Source organism: Mesoplodon bidens, assembly GCF_964165515.1.
Source record: "Mesoplodon bidens genome assembly, chromosome: 6".
Lineage (NCBI taxonomy): Eukaryota > Metazoa > Chordata > Mammalia > Artiodactyla > Ziphiidae > Mesoplodon > Mesoplodon bidens.
In genome coordinates, this window is record NC_138162.1 from 34,167,854 (window position 1) to 34,187,814 (window position 19,961).

The 19,961-nt window shown below is 39.5% G+C and overlaps 1 protein-coding gene across 1 annotated transcript; it reads right to left on the reverse strand.

The window, feature by feature from the left end:
* Positions 1 to 14,077: 14,077 nt before the first annotated feature.
* ABITRAM (actin binding transcription modulator) lies at positions 14,078 to 19,867 on the reverse strand. Its single transcript, XM_081236610.1, has 6 exons — positions 19,666 to 19,867; positions 18,500 to 18,551; positions 17,770 to 17,899; positions 15,551 to 15,627; positions 15,402 to 15,471; positions 14,078 to 15,308 (listed from the first exon to the last, which is right to left on the reverse strand). The coding sequence occupies exons 1-6, from the start codon at positions 19,760 to 19,762 to the stop codon at positions 15,171 to 15,173; spliced, it is 564 nt and encodes a 187-aa protein (XP_081092736.1). The 5' UTR covers positions 19,763 to 19,867; the 3' UTR covers positions 14,078 to 15,170.
* Between the last annotated feature and the right edge of the window lie 94 nt (positions 19,868 to 19,961).

Sequence of the window (19,961 nt, forward strand, 5' to 3'; positions counted from 1 at the left end):
CATGGCCGCTGAGCCTGCGTGTCGGGAGCCTGTGCTCCGCAACGGGAGAGGCCACAGCAGTGAGAGGCCCGCGTAGCGGAAAAAAATACAACAACAACAACAACACTGAGCTTTTTCTAGACTCACCAAAAAGAGATAACATTCTCATTTCTTCCAAAGAAAACAACTAAAAGACAGAGGTCAGTTAAGCACCATAAAGAAAAATAAATGAAATGGCCTAGATACTAACAAAAACATTATGTTAAAAAGAAGCAACATTTGGAGAGAAAGGAGTAACTTACTACTGTTCATGCCTAGGATGCACACTGCTCACCATCCCAAACGTACGCAATACTGTTTCAGAAATTATAATCTGTTCCAGCCCTAACACTGCTAACTCTAGCAGAACATTCACAGGCAACAAAAATAGTCCGTATGGACACTGTAGTGATAGGAGGCTCATACCAGCTATCACTGGAAGCACATGACCTGGTAAGATATTACAAAATAACCACTGTCAGCATAGGAAAGCTTAGAATACCAAAGGAGAGATTTTGCATTTCATTCTGCTTTAGTTCAAGGTGAAGTCATTTAAATGATTAAATCTGACCAAATGTTGGGAGCACTAATAGCCATGTTGTTTATATATAAGGCTTTCCTCAAGGAACATAAAACAATTTAAAAACATTATTTTACTTTTCTTCACACTTTTGAGGTAGCAGCCACGAAACATTCCCAATTGACTGAGGCACAAATCAATTCTGTGATTTGTCTACGGTCCCAATATGATTCCGACCTGTAGCTGGGAATGAAACCCAGTGTCCTGATTACCACAAATACCAGAAATATGCTCTCAATCAGCACTAAGTAGAAGAACAGGAATTTTTACGAAATGATGCTATATGGGTTAAAGCTTAAAGCCTTGCTAACGATTAAGATTATATGCAAAGTAAAATAGAAATGGTGTCTGCTGAGGTCTGCTGCACAGAGCAGCTCTCTGTAATGCTAAGGTAGATGGTCTTTTTCTCCCCAGCTCCCAGCAGCCAGGCCTTGAGGAGTGAGGAGTGGAAGGAAAACAGCCTTCTCTGTCAGAGCCCTCCTAACTGGGGTCAGAGTCACTCTAGAAGGCTCAGTTTCCACTGAGTTCTTTTGTTGATATTTGGTGGTATAAAAAGCTCAGCACCTGAAAGGAAAGAGAAAATGTGACAGATACACTCTTTCAAGTTGGTGGGAGCTGAGACAGTAACTCTAAGCTAACACTAGGCGACGGGGCTTTGTACCTACAACACGACCATCAGAACAAGAGTTAATGTTTCTGTGACCCTAACAACCTCCCAGTCAGAGCAAACACAGCCTGGAGGCCCTGCCCCAAGAAGAGGAATTCCACTTCAACTTTAGGCATGTGGGAGGGTTGAAGAAAAAAAAATGCCCACTGAGTGATTCAAAGTGGAAGAACGTCCTGTATTTCAAATGGGAGGGGGTGGTAGTTGTGGTGCTTACAAGGCCGAATGCATGTATTAAATTTCACCAAACTATGCACAAAAGAGCTGTACATTTCACTGTATGTCAAATTTACCTCAATTATAAGAGTAAAAAAAAGTGCTGGCGTGTATTCAGTAAAGTTAGTGGACAGAAAATACTTATAATAAAAATTTCTAAAAACACACTGATCGATAAAAATATCCCTACTTAAAAAAAAAAATAACTGGAAGAGGTGGGTGATGGTTGGGGGAAATTTGTCACCGTTAGATAAAACTCGCAGGCCCTTTTTCAGTTAGATTTATGGAGCCTCCTACTTAAGTAGAAATCATATACAGGAAGTAGAGACATGAGAAAATATGTATATAGAGAAACGTTCTTTCTTAGTATTATTCAGGGTACACCTATATATATGACCCATACAGACATGAAAAATTATTTTAGAAGAATATTTTAAAATGTGTGAAAAATGCTCAAGACAAAATGTTTTAAAAACATGGTTTTGGGCTTCCCTGGTGGCGCAGTGGTTGGGGGTCCGCCTGCCGATGCAGGGGACGGGGGTTCGTGCTCCGGTCCGGGAGGGTCCCGCATGCCGCGGAGCGGCTGGGCCCGTGGGCCATGGCTGCTGGGCCTGCGCGTCCGGAGCCTGTGCTCCGCAACGGGAGAGGCCGCAACGGTGAGAGGCCCGTACCACAAAACAAACAAACAAACAAAAAAAAACCCATGGTTTTCATTATACATATACACATGCACGGTACACACATATGACTAGAAATTATTAAATCTTAATTTTCTTTGCCATACTTTTCTGTACAATCCAGATTTTCTCTACTAATCATAACAGTTTTATAATTTCACATACAATTACTACTCTCTACACCCCCAAACAAAATTCTATTGTATATAGACAAAAAGACCACAAGAGGTTGTGCTTATTTAACAATATTGGAAAAGTTTACTTAAATTCAGGGTCAACAAGCCCCATAATTTCATGTTAAATAGTAACTAAACTTTCAATGACAACTTACCTGTTTTTAAAAAAGAAACAAGTTCTGAAAATAGTGTATCTTACTTTTAAAAATTAGGCATAACTACAATTATATTTGATTCTTAGACTTAACCAAGAATAAATATCAAGTATTGACTTATTGGCAGGAAAGAAATTATTCTGACAAACTGTATGACAGCAGGACATGACATCTTTCACATTTCCATGTGTGAATTTCGCAGCACAGAGAGAGTCATTTCACAAAAACATTTTGAGGGCTTTATCAACTTTCCCAAAGACTTCTCTTAATCCTTTGATAGTCAAATCATACTCATTTGGAGTAATTTTGATATCAATTATAACAAGCCCAATTCGGCCATGATTTAAGCACTACTCTAGTAAAAGGTTAATCCATTTTATGAAATGGATTACATTTTTGCAGGCTTGCAATCAACCTACATGGTACTGCGTTGCATCTTAACATGAAACAATCAGAAAATGCCCCATCAAGTCACTGATCCCCTACTACTACTGTTAGCTGGGAAGGGGCAGGTGAGGAATATTTGAGATGAGCTAATTTTGTGAGTAGCTCATCCGCCTCTTTTTGAATTATGAGAACTTTTCCTTTCCTAACAATCTACACTAGTGTTCCTACACAGGGACATGGATAATACATACTCTGATAATGAAGAGCCTCAACATTTTAAAGTCTTTAAGGCTCAGCTGGGAAATGGAAGTGCTCTTTAATAAAGCCAACTAGACCACCCTTAGAGAAAGGTGTGAGTGAACTTGACCTGAAGGTCAGCATCAAGCCAGCAGTGAGGAAAAGAGGGGACAGAAATCACAACTGGATTCGACACATTACAAACTAAACAATTACCAAACAGCCTCTGGTCTGAGATGAATTGTAGCATCTCAGAAATAAGTGTACGTTTGGGGACTGATACTAAAGGCAGCTTGCCAGCCTCCAGGAAGAAGGGGATCTAGGGATACAGCAGTTAACTGTCTGCATATATGAGCTTAGCTGGAACGGAAGGTGGTTAATTTATTCCTGGTAGCAACATAAGCCATGAAAGTTAAACTTGACATGGCTCCCACAAAGTCTACTTCAAATGTCATCAAAATGCTCCCACAGTGTAGCACTTAAGTGAAAAAATTTCAGAATGTTGCCTCTCACATGCCAGAAATGCAAATAGCACCAGTAAAAATTGCCACCTTTTCAAAGCTAAAAAGAAGTTGCTATGCTTGATTGATCCACATGAAGGGCGAATACTCGGACACCAAACTGATCTTTCAAAAGTTTTTTAGGGAATTCCCTGGTGGTCCAGTTGTTAGGACTCAGCGCTTTCACTGCCAGGGCCCAGGTTCTTGGTCAGGGAACTAAGATCCCCTGCGGCCAAAAAAAAAAAAGAGTTTTAAACCAACTTTCAAAAGAAAGCCTTTCGGGCTTTTAACTTTGTTGAGGAATATGTAACCTAATTGATGAGAATCCTCTTCCCCCAACAAATAAACAAAACATTTTTGGTATAATTCAACAGGAAATGCAGATGAAATGCTAATCTTCTTTGGATTTGTTTTCAAATTATAGTCAATTCTAAGGATGACTAAAAAGTTCCAGCTCTTAAGCAAGAAATATGAAAATGTCCCCAAGACACAATGCAAAACTGCCAATAGTCAAAAATGATTCAGATGAATCCTTAAAATGTACATGCAAATTAGACTGTTTAGACTCAAACTTCAACTGTAATGTGCCTGTATGCATGAGTGTATGCCACTGCACTGACAAGTGTGCATGTCAGAACAATTTTTTTAAATTATACATTTAATGTCATGTTGGATTTCCCAGAACCCCACCCAGGATCCCACCACTAAAGGCATTAAACTGATTTTAATAAAGATACAGTCTTAGAACTGAGGGAAAATTGTAGTGACTCCCCATTCTCTCCCAATACTACTAACCTTTTCAATACTTACAAAAAGATATTCCTTCTGCTTAGTAATGTAATAATTTAGAGTGAAAAAAAAAATACTAAGAACAGGGACAGAAGTCTTCTCTTGTTGATAAGAGGCCATGATACCATTTGCAGTAGAATTGGGACCTAGAACCTAAGTATTGGGTTGGCCAAAAAGTGCCTTTGGTTGTTTTTTTTTTTTTTTTTTTTAGTTTCTGCTTTATAACAAAGTGAATCAGTCATACATATACATCTGTTCCCACATCCCTTCCCTCTTGCGTCTCCCTCCCTCCCACCCTCCCTATCCCACCCCTCCAGGCTGCCTTTGGTTTTTAAGTAAAAATAAAAGACACGTTTTTCATTTTCACCAAGAACTTTATTGAACAATGTATTCACTCTTTTGTTCCACTACCTTCTGCCATTTTTCAGGCAACTTCATAATTCCATCTTCCCAAAACTTTATCTTTTTGAGCAAAGAACTGTTCCAGGTGCCTTCTGTAGTCTTCCAGGGAATTGAAGTTTTTTCTATTAAGAGAATTTTGTAAAGACCTAAATAAATGGAAATCCGAAGGTGCAATGTCTGGTGAATACAGCGGATGAATCAGAACTTCCCAGTCAAGCTTTTTTGCCTGGTCATCAAAGAAAAATGCAGTCTTGCGTTATCTTGATGGAAGATTATGCGTTGACTAATTCTGGATGCTTTTTGTCGAGTGCTGCTTTCAGTTGGTCTAACTGGGAGCTGTACTTGTTGGAATTAATCACCTGATTTTCCAGAAGGAGCTCACAATAGAGGACTCCCTTCCGATCCCACCGTATACACAACATCACCTTCTTTGGATGAAGACCGGCCTTTGGTGTGGTTGGTGGTGGTTTATTTCACTTGCCCCACAATCTCTTCCGTTCCACATTATTGTACAGTATCCACTTTTCATTGCCCATCACAATTTGTTTTAAAAATGGAACATTTTCACTATGTTTAAGTAGAGAATCACATGCAGAAATATAGTCAAGAAGGTTTTTTTTGCTTAATTTATGTGGAACCCAAACATCAAAGTGATTAACATAAACAAGCCGGAGCAAATGATTTTCAGCACTTGATTTGGATATTTTGAGTGTGTTGGCTATCTCCCGCGTGGTATAATGTGGATTGTTCTCAATTAATGTCTCGTTTGATTGCTATCAACTTCAACTGGTCTACCTGACTGTGGAGTATCATCCAGCGAGAAATCTTGGGCACGGAACTTCGCAAACCACTTTTGACGTGTTTGATCAGTCACAGCACCTTCTCCACACACTGCACAAATCTTTTTTTTTTTTTTTTTGCATTTCAGTTGCGTTTTTACCTTTCTTGAAATAATAAAGCATAATATGACGAAAATGTTTCTTTTTTCCTTCCATCTTCAATGTTAAAATGGCTACACAAAAATTCACCAATTTAATGTCTTTTTTTAAATGCACGTGGATATGACAGCTGTCACATACAAACTAATAAAATTGTTTCGAGTGAAGTTAAAGACAACTAAGTGCTACTAGAGCCATCTTACGGAAAATAATGAACGAACCTTTTGACCAACCCAATAGAAAGCAGACTGAATCAGCAATGATTATTTTATACTTCTGATGACTGCAAATACCCAAATCTCTACCAGCAATAAATAGCCTTTCATTTTCATTATGGTATCAAACACATATGTGATTTTTTTTTTTTTTTTTTTTTTTTTTTTTTCTTTTTGCGGTATGCGGGCCTCTCACTGCTGTGGCCTCTCCCGTTGCGGAGCACAGGCTCCGGATGCGCAGGCCCAGCGGCCATGGCCCACGGGCCCAGCCGCTCCGCGGCACATGGGATCCTCCCAGACCGGGGCACGAACCCGTATCCCCTGCATCGGCAGGCGGACTCTCAACCACTGCGCCACCAGGGAGGCCCCACATATGTGATTTTAATTGGCCAGTTTCTCCAGTCTCAATTCAGACCTCTACATCTCCTGTCCACCAGAAGAACAAGGTAATGATGGGGGGAAAACAGAAACAGAAAATCTCAGTGATATAAGCCTGGTCCTTTCCAAATAAGTGAGCCATAGCCTGGGGGGAGGGGATATAATAAGAGGTTACAGAATACACAGAGCACCAGACTGTACTCAAAGATTTGTGAGAATTTTTACATTAAAACAATTCTGTGCATATCATGGAGGAGAATGCAAACTTGCACATGTGTTCAAGGTAAACAAGAAACTTTGCAGGAATTCCACACCCGCTCGAGCCTCAGCAGGCACACTCCAGGCCCTCCACCTCGCCTTCACTCAGGTCTGCGTGTTCTCTCCTGGCGCACTCTCAGTAGTGATGTCACGTGCTCAAAACACTGCCATGTGACTATACCACGTGGTATCCTGCACAGATGACATTACCATGCTTTACCAACCAAAGCAAAAACACAATTTTCCTGGTCATTTCCCCTAGAAGACTCGTAATTTGGCATCTTAGATGTTAACATGATCTGAATAGACAAGGATAAGGGAGGGCGTGGGGAAGCATTATAAATTGTTAGCCTCGAAAACACTAGTTCTGAAGGTGATCACATTTCTTCTAAGAAATACCTATTCCAGTAAATTCAAGTATTTATGGGAGGCTAATTCTCAGTTGTTTATATTTTTATGGCTTGTAAAATGCTTTTATATCTACCTTCTCATCTAACCTTCAAAACATTCCAGTGAAGTATATAGGAGAGTATTATCCCCATTTATAACTGGGGAAATTGAGACCCAGTAAGCTTATGAGCTGATTTCCAGCTTCTCTCTCAGCTCCAAATCCACCCTTCCTATACACTGCTCGTGATGCTGGGACTGAGGGCCTGAGAAAACACCCCTCCTTGGACAGCCGTTATGCTCCAACAATAGCAGACACCAGAGGGACAGGGCAAGGCTGGATGGAGGAAGGAGAGGGAATTTGTTCCCTTGTTCGCTGGCTTTCACTCAACAGTAGCTCTGTACCCCGCAGCAGCTGTTTGTTCCAGTTTCTGTTTATTTCTATACACTTAGACCCAGCCTCATCCTGCCCCCTCGGCAATACCAGCACCAGCTGGCTGCCACCCCCTTCTCCAAGGTTCAAGAACCAGCTCTGCAGGGGCCTCACCTCCAAGCCTCTAAATTCTAAGAATCCCAAACTCTTCCTTTCGTTCCTTCAGCTTTATGGGTACAAGCGGCTGTCGGGTTTCAACCTCAATGTTCCTTCTCTGTGTTCCCTTTCTGCCTTCTCAGTCCTCTAGTACTTGGTTAACCAGTTCCATATATTAAAATCTCTCTGATAAAATAACAGCTGTGGTTTTTGTTTTCCTTAATGGACTCTGACTGATAAACCAGCCTTTCTGAATCAAAATCAAAACTCTGAACAATAGACCTGAGATGTAAGAGACTGAGCAGATACACAATAAATAGATGACAATATATTAGAATTCTTGATGGGAATGGATTATGGAATAACGGTAATAGATAACATCTTGTGCCAACTTGGCAAGTCTTGGTAATATGATTGTGGTAACATCTCAAGCTGGCTTTGCTTTCTACCCACCCTGTCGGTATACCTGTTTTTTCCCAAACAATTTTTCTGTTTTCCCTTAAGGCGATGGTTTACCAGCCTCACCTAATTGCTTCTTTCGGAGACTCATCTATTAGTTTTCACAGTATCCAGTTTTGTAGTTTTCCTGGGCAATTTTATAGCTTTTCTTCAGGCTATTGTTTAAGGTTGTCTTAACAATTTATATAATTTCTTTATCATTTATATAGTTACTCATATTTCTTTAAAATTTATATACTTTAGCTTTTCTAGTGCATTATGGTTTTAAAAATTTCACACTTACCATTGCCTTATGGTTTTTAAAGTGATTCCTGCTTCATAATTTCATTTGATCCTTACAACAGGTTATCAGAGAATAAGAATATTTTGTTCACGTCTCATAGCTATTAAGGGGCAGAACTTAATTCTTCTTGGTAGTTGTCAATGTGATATTCCCTAATCTTCTGATGAGAGTGGTAGCACAAATATTATTATGTTATTTTATAGACTCAGAATTGAAACTTAACTGACATGCCTCATCAAAAACAACTGAATTCCTGCCAGAGTTGAAATTAGAATAAAAAATGAGAATTTCCTGATTTTTGGTCGGATCTTTTTTCCATTATGGAACAAAGGCCTTTTAGTTAAGACGTATTATCAGGCCTTATATCTTTAACTTATGAAGCAAAATAAAAGAGTTTAAAAAGGAAAAATAAAACTTAAATGTAACTTGTCAGTTTTAAGTTTCTTTATATTATAAAATGAACATATATAATGTTTACCTGAAATTTTTTGAAGTGCCTTAAGAAGTATTAGTTAAATATTAAAGTTGTTTTAAGAATACTCAAAATATTTTTAGTCTATTCAATATTACTCTTCAAAACTTGGGTATGTTAATGCATGAAATGCTCTAAAACTTTAGTATAAAATCAATTTCCAGGCAATAATTTTTTCTTACCTCATTAATAATTCATTTTATTTCAGGGGAGAGAGTCCACTAAAAACTTGGCAGGATTTAATTCATCAACCAGAGGTAGATTTTAATTGCATTTTATGCTAATACTGTAGCATAAAAATTGGTAATAGCTAGTTTTCTAAATGATTTACTGTAATTGTGTGTTTACCTGTGCACACAACACAGGTATACTATAGATAACGGTAGAAAATTAGAGGACTTGCAGTAACATTTTTTGGAGCTTTTTGGTTATCTTATTGGGAAAAAAACCCACCAAATATTATAGGGATAAAGTAGAATGGGCTTTGATAGTCACTAGATGCAATATTAAGTTTCAGGTTTTCCCAAGTAGGTGAAAATATCCTATCAGCAAATGGATTTCTCTTATACTGTCCTGAATGTGAGGAAAGGTTTTTGGCTTCTTCATTATTGAATTGGATGAATGATATTGATTAAATGAGATAACACATAAGAAAGCATCTGTCATGGGGCTGAGACCATTATAGATTCTCAGTACATGTTAGTTTCCTTTCCTTCTTCCATATTCCTGATGATTTAGGGCATTCAGGGAGAGACACATATACTGACGCTCACCCTTCTGCCCTATGTGTCTCATGAAACTCCACATAGGCCTAGCTCTAATTCTCCTCACTTACCTGGAGGCTTAGATTGATAAGTGGATTACAAGAGTCCTTTCTTATTTCCCCTGACTCTCATGTTAGTCTGTTTGCCTCTCTAGAACCAAGGGCATTCTTGCAATTGAAATTTGAAATTTCTGTCACTTTATCAATGTTATGTGTTTTCCTTTGGCAATCCCATGTGTTTTCACCTGAGCCTCTTCAGGAAAGGAATTTCAGCTTGAGAGAATGATTGTCAACAGAGTCAGCAGAATTATAGAAAATACATCATTTGGAATTTTCTGTAAAGTTGACTATAAGTGAGTTTTTCCTTTTTTAAAAAGTTGGAATAGAGGCTTCCCTTGTGGCGCAGTGGTTAAGAATCCACTTGCCAATGCAGGCAGGTTCTAGCGCTGGTCTGGGAGGATCCCACATGCCGAGGAGCAACTAAGCCCATGAACCACAACTACTGAGCCTGTGCTCTAGAACCCGCGAGCCACAGCTACTGAGACCGCATGCCACAACTACTGAAGCCCACGTGCCTAGAGCCCATGCTCCGCAACAAGAGAAGCCACGGCAATGAGAAGCCCGCATTGTTTCCCTTTTTAAAGGATAGGGAAGGATGCAAAGGACTATTTTGACCTTGAGATCAGGTTATCCCATGATAGCAAGGCTGTTGGAAAGAGAGTTAAAGTTAACCCTGAAATTATTGCCTCCTTCCTCTTCATAAGCTTTATCTAATTTATCACCAAGATCTATTATTTTTCTTCACAAATCACTCTCAGATTTGCCCTGTTCTTTTCATTCTTCCTGCTGCCACCTAAAGCTCAGCCTTCACTTCCCTGGTATCTCTCACTCTAAAAGATTCTGTGTACCATTTAAAAATGATCATCCTGAATATTCTAAAGTATTTTTCAGTATTCTTTCCCATCATCCTCTTCTCCTCACTAAATTGTACAATGTACGGTGAATAGGGAAAAAATAATCCCCTCAAATGGCTAGTTGAAGAATGTGTATAGGTGACAAATTCTATCTTGCTGAGCTGGAAGCAGGAATGTTCTAACGCTTTCGACCTCATCTAACCCTTTTGACCCCATGTTCCAAGATTCAACACCCTCTTATAATTGGGGATATTATGAGATGAGCTTCGGATCCAGGCATAATTTTTATGGCTAAGTATCAAACGTCTGTGCGATTCTACACGGTAGTTGGAGGTGTCCCACTGTAGGGGAGCCACTGCAGGGACTGATTCGGCATCAGGTCTGGGAAATCTGCTTCTGAATACTGTTAAACTCTTGTGTTTCCCTGGATACAACAAAAAACATAGAAGTTCCATGACAGACCTTTTATGTTTAGCTTTCATTTTTTAAATTCTGTATGAAAATTATCCATGAGTGTATTTCTTACCAACTATCTAGACGACATACGCCTAATGTAGTGATGTTTTTCCTTTCTACCAGGTTTTTGCTGAAGAGGGTTTGAAGCTTGCTTCAAGTGTGCAAGCTTTCTCAAAACAGGTAATGCATGTATCCCTGCCTGGTGCTGGTGGTGATGTCATAAATACCCACTTTGAGGGTATATTATCAAGGTATAAAGGTATTTAAGGTTTAAAAGATGGAATTTCATTGGAGTTGTTATAACTTCCTTATTTACATTTCAGCTGAAAGATAATGATAAGCTTATGCTTCTCTTGGAAAGAAACAAGCTTGTTCCTCTATGCCACCAGCTCCAGGCAGTAACTAAGATACCTTTGCAGAATCAAGTGTTTCTAAAGGTAAAAGGGAGGGTGGGACATTCAGGAAAGCACTTGAGACACTTTCACACTTCTTTTTTTATTAGGTTAGCTTCCAGCCCCTTTTTCTTCAAATAAAGTGTTAATACCCACAGAAGAACAATTTATTTCCATTTTTCCTGCCTTGACTGCAAGAACCATTTATCATCTGCAGTTATAACTGACCCCAGGAAGCAGTAGGTTCACCAAGTAAATTAGCTTTTTGGACTTGATTAATACCATAGCACGGAGCAGCTACCCTTAAATCCCAACATCATCACCTGACTAACTAGGGCACAGACCCCTCAGAGTGAAGGGCTTCTGTTGTTTTAGGGAGTTTGAGTGCAAAAAAGTAGAGTGCAAGGAATTGCAACAAAGGGGGTTCACTGCCACTATTTGGTGCACTTTGAGAAGCCCCTAAACCGTCTGAAATAGAACAGGTTGATTTTCCATCCATTCTTCCTGGGGTTCCATGAAATTGGTATGAGACTTGGGCAACAATCCCTACTTCTGTGTTCTGGGACCTCAGGTCATCAAGTCAGCTCAGATGCCTTAATCCGTATACCCTTTGAGATCCCTTAGATTTCTATAATGAAGAAATTTTTACCATTTTCAAACTAAATAAATGCTGAAGTCTTTTGAAGACCTCCTTATAAGAATTTGATTTGCTTGCTTTCTGTCACTATAGGTTGATAAGAGTATTACAAAGACAAGATGCATAATGGCTATTTTGGTCCAACTTCTCTCATTTTGCTATAAACTGCTGAAGAAGGTAAGATAATTTCTTTATCTTAAACTCACATTTAAAAAATTAGTCTAAAGGAAAATGGAAAAGAAAATAGATACTATTTAATTTTGCAATTTTTATTTTAAAAGTAAAGCAGAAACTAATTGTCTTAATCATTTCCAGCTTCAAATGGAAAAAAAACAGACGGGTCTCAGTTACAAATAAAGATTCTGTGGACGGTAAAACTTGAGAAGCTTCTGAGGTCAGATCTCTGGAATACCATGTGGCAAAGCTAACATTTTTAGAAAGCAAACGATCCTTTATATTTCAGAAATACAACAATTTTGTAAAGAAAGCACACTGAAATCTTGCTTTATTTTCTGATCATGAAACCAATTGTGAAGCTTTCTGACAACTAATAAATGCCATGGTAGTTGCTATATTTCTAATTGCAGTGTGATTTTAGAATGGGACATTGCCATGAATAATGTTCCTTAAAAGTCAAACCAAATATCCCTACTGTCTTAATGACAATTTAATCCAAAGAAGCTATTTTGAATATATGCTCACCTTTGGCACATTTGACCCTAACTTCCTATTTTTTTAAATTTAAGCTTATCATCTTGGACACTAATTTGCAGCAGAAGAGACACAGTAGTCTGGGTGATACAGGGTCTTCCTTAAACCTGTGGACTCTTCTTCAATCCCTCTGTGCACTGAGTATGACTGGGCCTCTGCTGTCCCCTCTGTCACAGATCATCCATGCCAGGAGCACACATTTGTTCTCTAGTAAGGGTTTCAGAGAGCACAGGAAATCTGTTGTGATGCATGTCCCTCTCTCCACGGAATCCTGGAGGAACTCACTAGGAGATGGTTTTAGTTCTCGTTCTAGCATAGCTGGCCTGTCTGCCCTGAATATTAGCTGGAATCCTAAGCTTATTTTACTGGCTTAAAAAGCAGTTTTTGTACTTCTCAGTAGTAACTGATGAAACAGAAGATAGAAGACAGAGAACAATTGAACTAAGCTGTTCAAAATAATTTGAGTAGGTATACATATGTGCCTTTGGAATATTCATTAAATAAATGACTTTAGTCTGTTTAATTTTAGGGTTTAAAGCTTTTGTTTTTGTGGGGTGGGTTCTGATAGAAGGATCTGGTTATAAGTTCTGTCCTTATGGTGTAGTATAGTTAACTGTTTTTTGTGCTTGTATCCCAGTGCTTCGAAATTTATTATGAAACCTAACGGGACATGTCAGTTGCCAAATGGCAGTAGTTCTATAAGCTCGTCTGATGATCATTATCTGGGTCAGCCATCACAGTCAATGTTCACAAGATCCTGAAGAACTACCAGTTAGCTAGTCAATATTTTATTGAAGGAAACTTGAATTTACTGTAGGCCTTGGAGAGAAAATGGGATGCACTCAGCTTGGTTATGACCTTTATAAAATATTTCTTTATAAAAATCATCAAACATGATTTTGATGCCCGGAAACCGAAATACTCTTTTAAATTACAAAGGAAATAATGGGAAAATGATGTGAGGTAATTTTATATGTAAAATAGATATATAATTCTTTTACTATTTTTAGTATCTTTGTTTTATGACACCTTTGGGCACCATTTGTGCTACCTGAAATGGGGATTGGCTGGTTTGTGCTTACACTTTCAGCTCATAGCACTATCAGAGTAGATGTTTCTATAGTTACTACCTGTATCATGTCCAGTGGGTATACTTAGGGGAGAGTTAGGGTTAGAAGAAGTTTCCTTGTGAGTCAAAAATAATTTTAAAATTTTATTTACAAAATATTTTACATAACTCAAATGACAATATTCTCTTATTTAAATGCAAGTAGGGGGCTTCCCTGGTGGCGCAGTGGTTGAGAGTCCGCCTGCCGATGCAGGGGACATGGGTTCGTGCCCCGGTCTGGGAAGATCCCACATGCCGCGGAGCAGCTGGGCCCGTGAGCCATGGCCGCTGAGCCTGCGCATCCGGAGCCTGTGCTCCGCAACGGGAGAGGCCACAACAGTGAGAGGCCCGCGTACCGCAAAAAAAAAAAAAAAAAGATTATATAAATGCAAGTAGGGGTAGGGAAGGGATAACATGACCTGAAAAGCAAAAGATGATGGAGAACTAAAAGAATTCATACTCAAGGATAATTGTTTTATTTAAAAACAGAAATGTTTGTATGTATATATATGTTGCAGCCCTTAAGGAAAAATAACAGTTTTAAAAGTCCTTTTATTTGAAATTCAATGTAAACAAGTATACAGTCTTAAACCATGAATTCATCGTTTTTCGTTTATTGTTTAAATGATGTGAAAGGTTTTGGTCTGTTCAAAAGCATGTGTGTCTTCGAATTCCAGGAACCTCTCGGGAACTTCTTCGCTGGTTACCCTGTAACCAGAGTGTGAGACTGAGAGACCACAAATGGACATGTTACTTCATACAGCATTATAATATTGATACTTCCATGTTAGCAAAGCCCCTTGCAAAGCCTTTTCATGTGTCCCTCATTAAGAAACCAGTGTTACAGTGCTACGTTGTTCAGAGTTGAAGGCCAACCCACAGACATAAAGAAGGTACACTCTACACCCTGTCTCTGCCCAGCAACCTGAGCGGGGGAGTTGGGGCAGAAGGGGTGGGACCGGACGTTTCAGTCCTGTCACACTGAAGCAGATTGGGTAAGAAAGGCCAGTTGTTTTTCAACTTCAAAGTGATGGAAAATTGAGGCAAAAACAATAACCATGACATAATACTCAAACAGAATTACCTCAAAACCTAGTATTTACTAACCGGTTACAGGATGATGGGTAAATTATTTTTACTTTTCTGACTTTTCAAATTTTCCTCAAAGTGCTTTGTTTGTTGGTTTTTAATCAGAAAAACGTCTGTCGCTTGCCAGTTGTTAGAAAGAGAAAAGCAAAAGAACAGAGTGAGTACATGGGCAGGCAGATCTGGGAGGCTGAAGACAAAATGGAATCAAGGCTTGTTATGCAAGACAAAGAAGGAAACCTAGGTCAGGTGTTAAGATCAGGCCTCCCTGCGGATGGCCAGGGGTGAAGTGTGCTTCAGCATCTCTGGTTCTTCCTTAGGGCACTGACTGGTAGGCCAGGTAAGGATAAGAATGTCCTGTTGTTTTTACTCAATCTTAATCCTCATGAGGTCGCTGTTGTGGCATTGATGCGTTTCACCACGACTTCTTCATACTGCTTTTGTGTCAGTAACCCTTCTGTTATGCTTTTACTTTCTTCAAACTTGGGCAACACAACTGCAATGTATCCTTCAGTGGATGGCTAGAAGGGAAATAGAATATTTAATACTGTCAAATGGTAAAAAATCAGATAAAGAGTATGTGGATGGGATCTTACTTCCCCAGACCCTTTTACCTTCTCTTGAAGAACAGATGGCTTATGGAGGATGTTTTCATTCACTTCCATCAACCGTCCTCGAACACAGCTATTTAAAGAAAAAATTGCTTTGAAGAAAATTATTACCTCCTTTGTTTCTCCAAAATTGTGGTTAAAAAGTAACTCACCTAGATATGGTGTATTCTTCTCCATCAGAGCAGTAAATCTTACACAGAGGTGCAAGTTCTGTTAGAAACTGTGCCCCCTGATAATAAAAGGGAAGAAAAAATTAATTGATGTACATTTTCACTTTTCTTTGTGAGGCAGCCCTCAGAGTTACAATAGGATATATTCCTGGAATTAGCGTTTTAAATAAAAATGACTTAAGTACAGAAAAACCATTCATTTATTCAAATACTTATTTTTTAAATGCCTCTATAGGCTAGGCACCATCCTAGGCTCTAGGGGAAAAAGCAGACTAAGACACATGTGATAATAGGTAGTTCAGTTACATATTAAGAATATATTTTACCTTAACTTATTATACTTTATATTTCACTGTACATGAGAAAGCTGCACATAGCCAAGTGTAAAGACATCAAAAGGGTAGGAAAATCTCATCAATAAGCAATAATATAAAATTCAACATTATAGAGAATGACAGCAATATTGTACAAAGTTAGTTTTATTAAGATTCCTACCTTATTTTTATATCAGAACTTAATAGAGAAAGGAACTTCTTTATAAGGTCAATCACTAAGACTTTCTGAAGAAGGGATATTTTTCTAATTTAAAAAAAAGCAATTTGAGGAAAATTTGGAAAACAGAAGTTTTAAGTAGCAGATAAGAGTAACTTACCCATTATCCTATAACCCGCTAGCAAATACTACATTTTGACATATGTCTGTTTGAATGTTGTGGCACGGTTATACTTTCATGTACTCCACTGTATGGATATATCTGGGGAGGTTCTGAAAATTTCTATCGAGTAGGCCACAAAGTTCATGCAGGTTTTTCCCTAACATGAAAAACCGGAGCAAACTTTTTGGCCAACCCAGTACAAGGAGGCTCATGGGAAATGGATGCAAGCATGTCTCATGTGTTGCTCTTTTTTCCCAGGAATTTTTACTGCAGTGAACATCTGAGGTCAAGATGCTGTTCTTTATGGCCTCTTTCCCACTCACAACATTATTAGACAGCATTCAGGTGTTACTGCATGAGCTTCACTCCTCTGCCTGTGGGTACTTCGTTTCAAAAGACTAGTCAGTGTGACTCCCCACTTTTGGGAGAAGGGGCTGGGGATTTGTCCCAGATGGTTTGTCTACCACAGGCTCTGTGTCAGAAAGAAGTGTTTTAACCCCTTTTGGTCACCTCCCTTGGGAGAATAAATGACGGGCAGCGCTGAGATGCGATCAAAGCTTATCTGCAGTGGGTTCCACGTGCAGGTCCCTCTCTGTTCCTCAGTTGTAACAACAGTGCGACTCTTTTGGACAAAGATTGATCACAGAAACATCACAAGCACTAACTGTTTTACTTGTGATTTGTAGACTTTTAAGAATGGTCCATGCTTTTGAAAGTCCACTTGCTTCCTCAGTGAGGAAAAATCAGTAATTATAAGGCAGGTTATTAGGGGCCTTCAGGCCTACAAAGGGGAGTGTAAACAAGGGTCTTCCAGAACAGTGAGGTAATTAGCAGGAACTCTTAGTACGAACTCAGTAAATGAAGGACCTAAATCATCCACTGAAACTCTCCTTTCCAGGGGGTTTGTCAGGATAGTTTAGTATGGTATTGAGTTGTCCTTGGTGTGATACCCTCCTTTAACAGTAAAATGTCCATCTTGCCTAGAATTGTAGAGGGCACAGGTAACATCTTCTATAACTAAACACTACGTGGAGGTAGAGGGTGTAGCTAGATGTGTATTAAATTGGCAATGATTTAGGAATGGCAAGTGATACGAAGCAAATACTGTATATTTTCTCAGATTGATTTTTTTTCACTACCTCAGGACATTTTTTTTACTTTTACGTTCACATGTGAAAATTTATGATAAAGAAGTATTGATCATCTAAATTTTTATAGAATTCTAAATACTAGCTTAACAAAACAGGAAGGGACAAAATATCTTGTTATATTGGTATTAGCGTTGTTCTTTCAAAGGCCCACCTTCTCCATCCTTCATCCTGGGGATGATAGGGATGGTGGCCCAGAAGTTAATATGATAGATAATATACCTTCTGAAATACCTCATTTTTTTGGCCTGAGAATTTCCTTAGAGCTTAAGTATTCTTAAAATCATCTCTAACTGCCAGGGAAGTATGCTGAGTATACATTACTGGGTTCTAAGTATGGCTGGCTCTATCATTATTATGACAATAGAGGGTTTAAGTAGAGAAATACAGAAACGTACCCGCTTAAATTTCCCAGAGACTTTGTTCTGAAGTCTGCTACAGTTGGTACTGATTTGATAGGAAATGCTTTTAATTGCTTTTCCACTTTGAAGAACTGGATGGGATCCTGCCAGTGTGATGACACATATTCTACGAGGAGCAAAAATTGATCTTGTATTATTGCTTGGTATGATTCTTCCTCCTATAACACAGTATTCCTACTGGCACAAGAAGAGCTGAGCTGACATTTGTTTAGTCAGCCTATCATTTCCCCCCATTTTCCTCTGGCTACTATTGGAGCTTAACTGATGAGAAGAATGCAGTAATAAAAATGGAGAAAATGGGACTGAGTTTCCTTCCCCAAAAGGGTAGCATACCACAGGTGTTTAGACAGCACAGAGGAGGAAGAGGGAAAAGTAAGGCATGCCGGTATGGACAGGAAACCATCTGTGCTTCTACCCTAGCCCTCTCCGTGGGCTTGGGCAATTCAGTGGTTAGGCACAGGCTGGTTACTTGAGGTAGTAGCTGAGGATGTGGTCCTCCATTTGGATGTTTGGGTAAGCAAGTTTATTTGTTTAGCGTAGGCACTGAAAGACTCATTCTTGTCAATCAAACTCCTACTATAAATAATACCATCTCAATACAGTGGAGGATAATCACTTAATGAATATTTATTCAATACAAGACCATACCAGGCTACAATGCCAGAAAAAAATTTTTTTGATAATTTAAAATTCCCAATTTGCTTACCGGTTAGAGTGTTGTAGTATACAGTGGTCCTCACAGGGTTTTCCTTTGACATCTAGAAGAAATGAATGAGTCTGATGGCTGTTGAGTCAATATTTACTACCACTGTGTAGTACTTTCTTTGGTTTATAGAGGTAGTTAATTATGAAGGCTGGTATCCCTTCATTACTCAAAAAGATATACCTAAAGGCTGACCATAAAGTATTTAAAGATATCTGGTCCAGATGGAATCATTCATTCAATGTTAAAATGATGATTAACTCTTTGCTCCACCGTTTTTTATCCTCACTTTAAAATGAGTACAATCATTATTTCTATCAGAAAAAAGTGATTAGTAATGTATTCTTTATTTAATTTAGTAGCATGATTTGTTGGTCAGTTTTAGAGAGACTTAACTCATCCTTGTTCGCCCAGGACTGTCCTGATGTTAGCACTGAAGTAATGGATTCCCGAAAACACCTCAATCCAGGGTTAACCGGACGGTTGGTTACACTAAGTCTGGCTAATAAAACGTATGCTATTGTGAAATATTTCAGTATTGTAAAAGATGAGTACACCTATTATCCCTAAATGAATGGGAGCAAGTTGGGTTAGAGGAGGGTCCCCAACGATGCTCTCATCACTGATATGTGCTGGGTATACGAAGCTGTACAACAGGATACCTACTTCTAAGTAGGCCAATGTGTAATACCAGCGACTTCCTTTAAGTAAAACTGTTAGATTCTGCTTTCTAAATGCCTCTATTCTAACCCACCCTCTTCTCTCCATCCCTATGCCTCTACCTTAGTTTAGACGGCTACCATTTAAATCATTTTATGTATCGCCTCTTCTTGGAGGACTGAGCCCCTCAAATCCCTTTAGGCACTCAAGGAGATTGCAATCCAGCTCCTGCCTCCCTCGGGGATCTCACCTTGGTCTACCATCTTCCCGCAAGCAACCCACCCTCGTGAACTCGCACTGCGCTCGCCCTACCCAGAATGCACCCTGCTGTTTTCCACGTCCTTGCAAATGCCATTTCCTTGGCCTACAGGGGAACAGAGAGATCCAGTTCCTTCTGATGTGGGGAGGAAGCGCTGGGGAAGGTGCGTGTGGCTTATGATCTGTCATCATAGTCCCTGTACTGTCAGAAAAATTGGGCCCAGAAGAGACTGACATCATTCTCCACTTACCCGCTTTGTACCAGCGAGTGAAGTAACGATCCACAAGCGACGGCACCGCGGGCTCCGCAGCCGAGGCGGCCACAGGGGTCTCGGGCTCGGTAGCCATGGCGACCCAGGGTGCTGCAAACCCCGCCCCCTGGGACCTGTATTCTTCCTCCCGCTTGCCACGGAGGAAGGTATCTTTCCGGCGTGTAGCCGGGACACGCGCTGTGCGCACGCGCGCTGCTCCCCGGGTTGCGCAGGCTCCACCCACCGGCGCCACTTAACTGAGCTTTGGGGTCTGACGTCAAGGCGGGGATCAAATA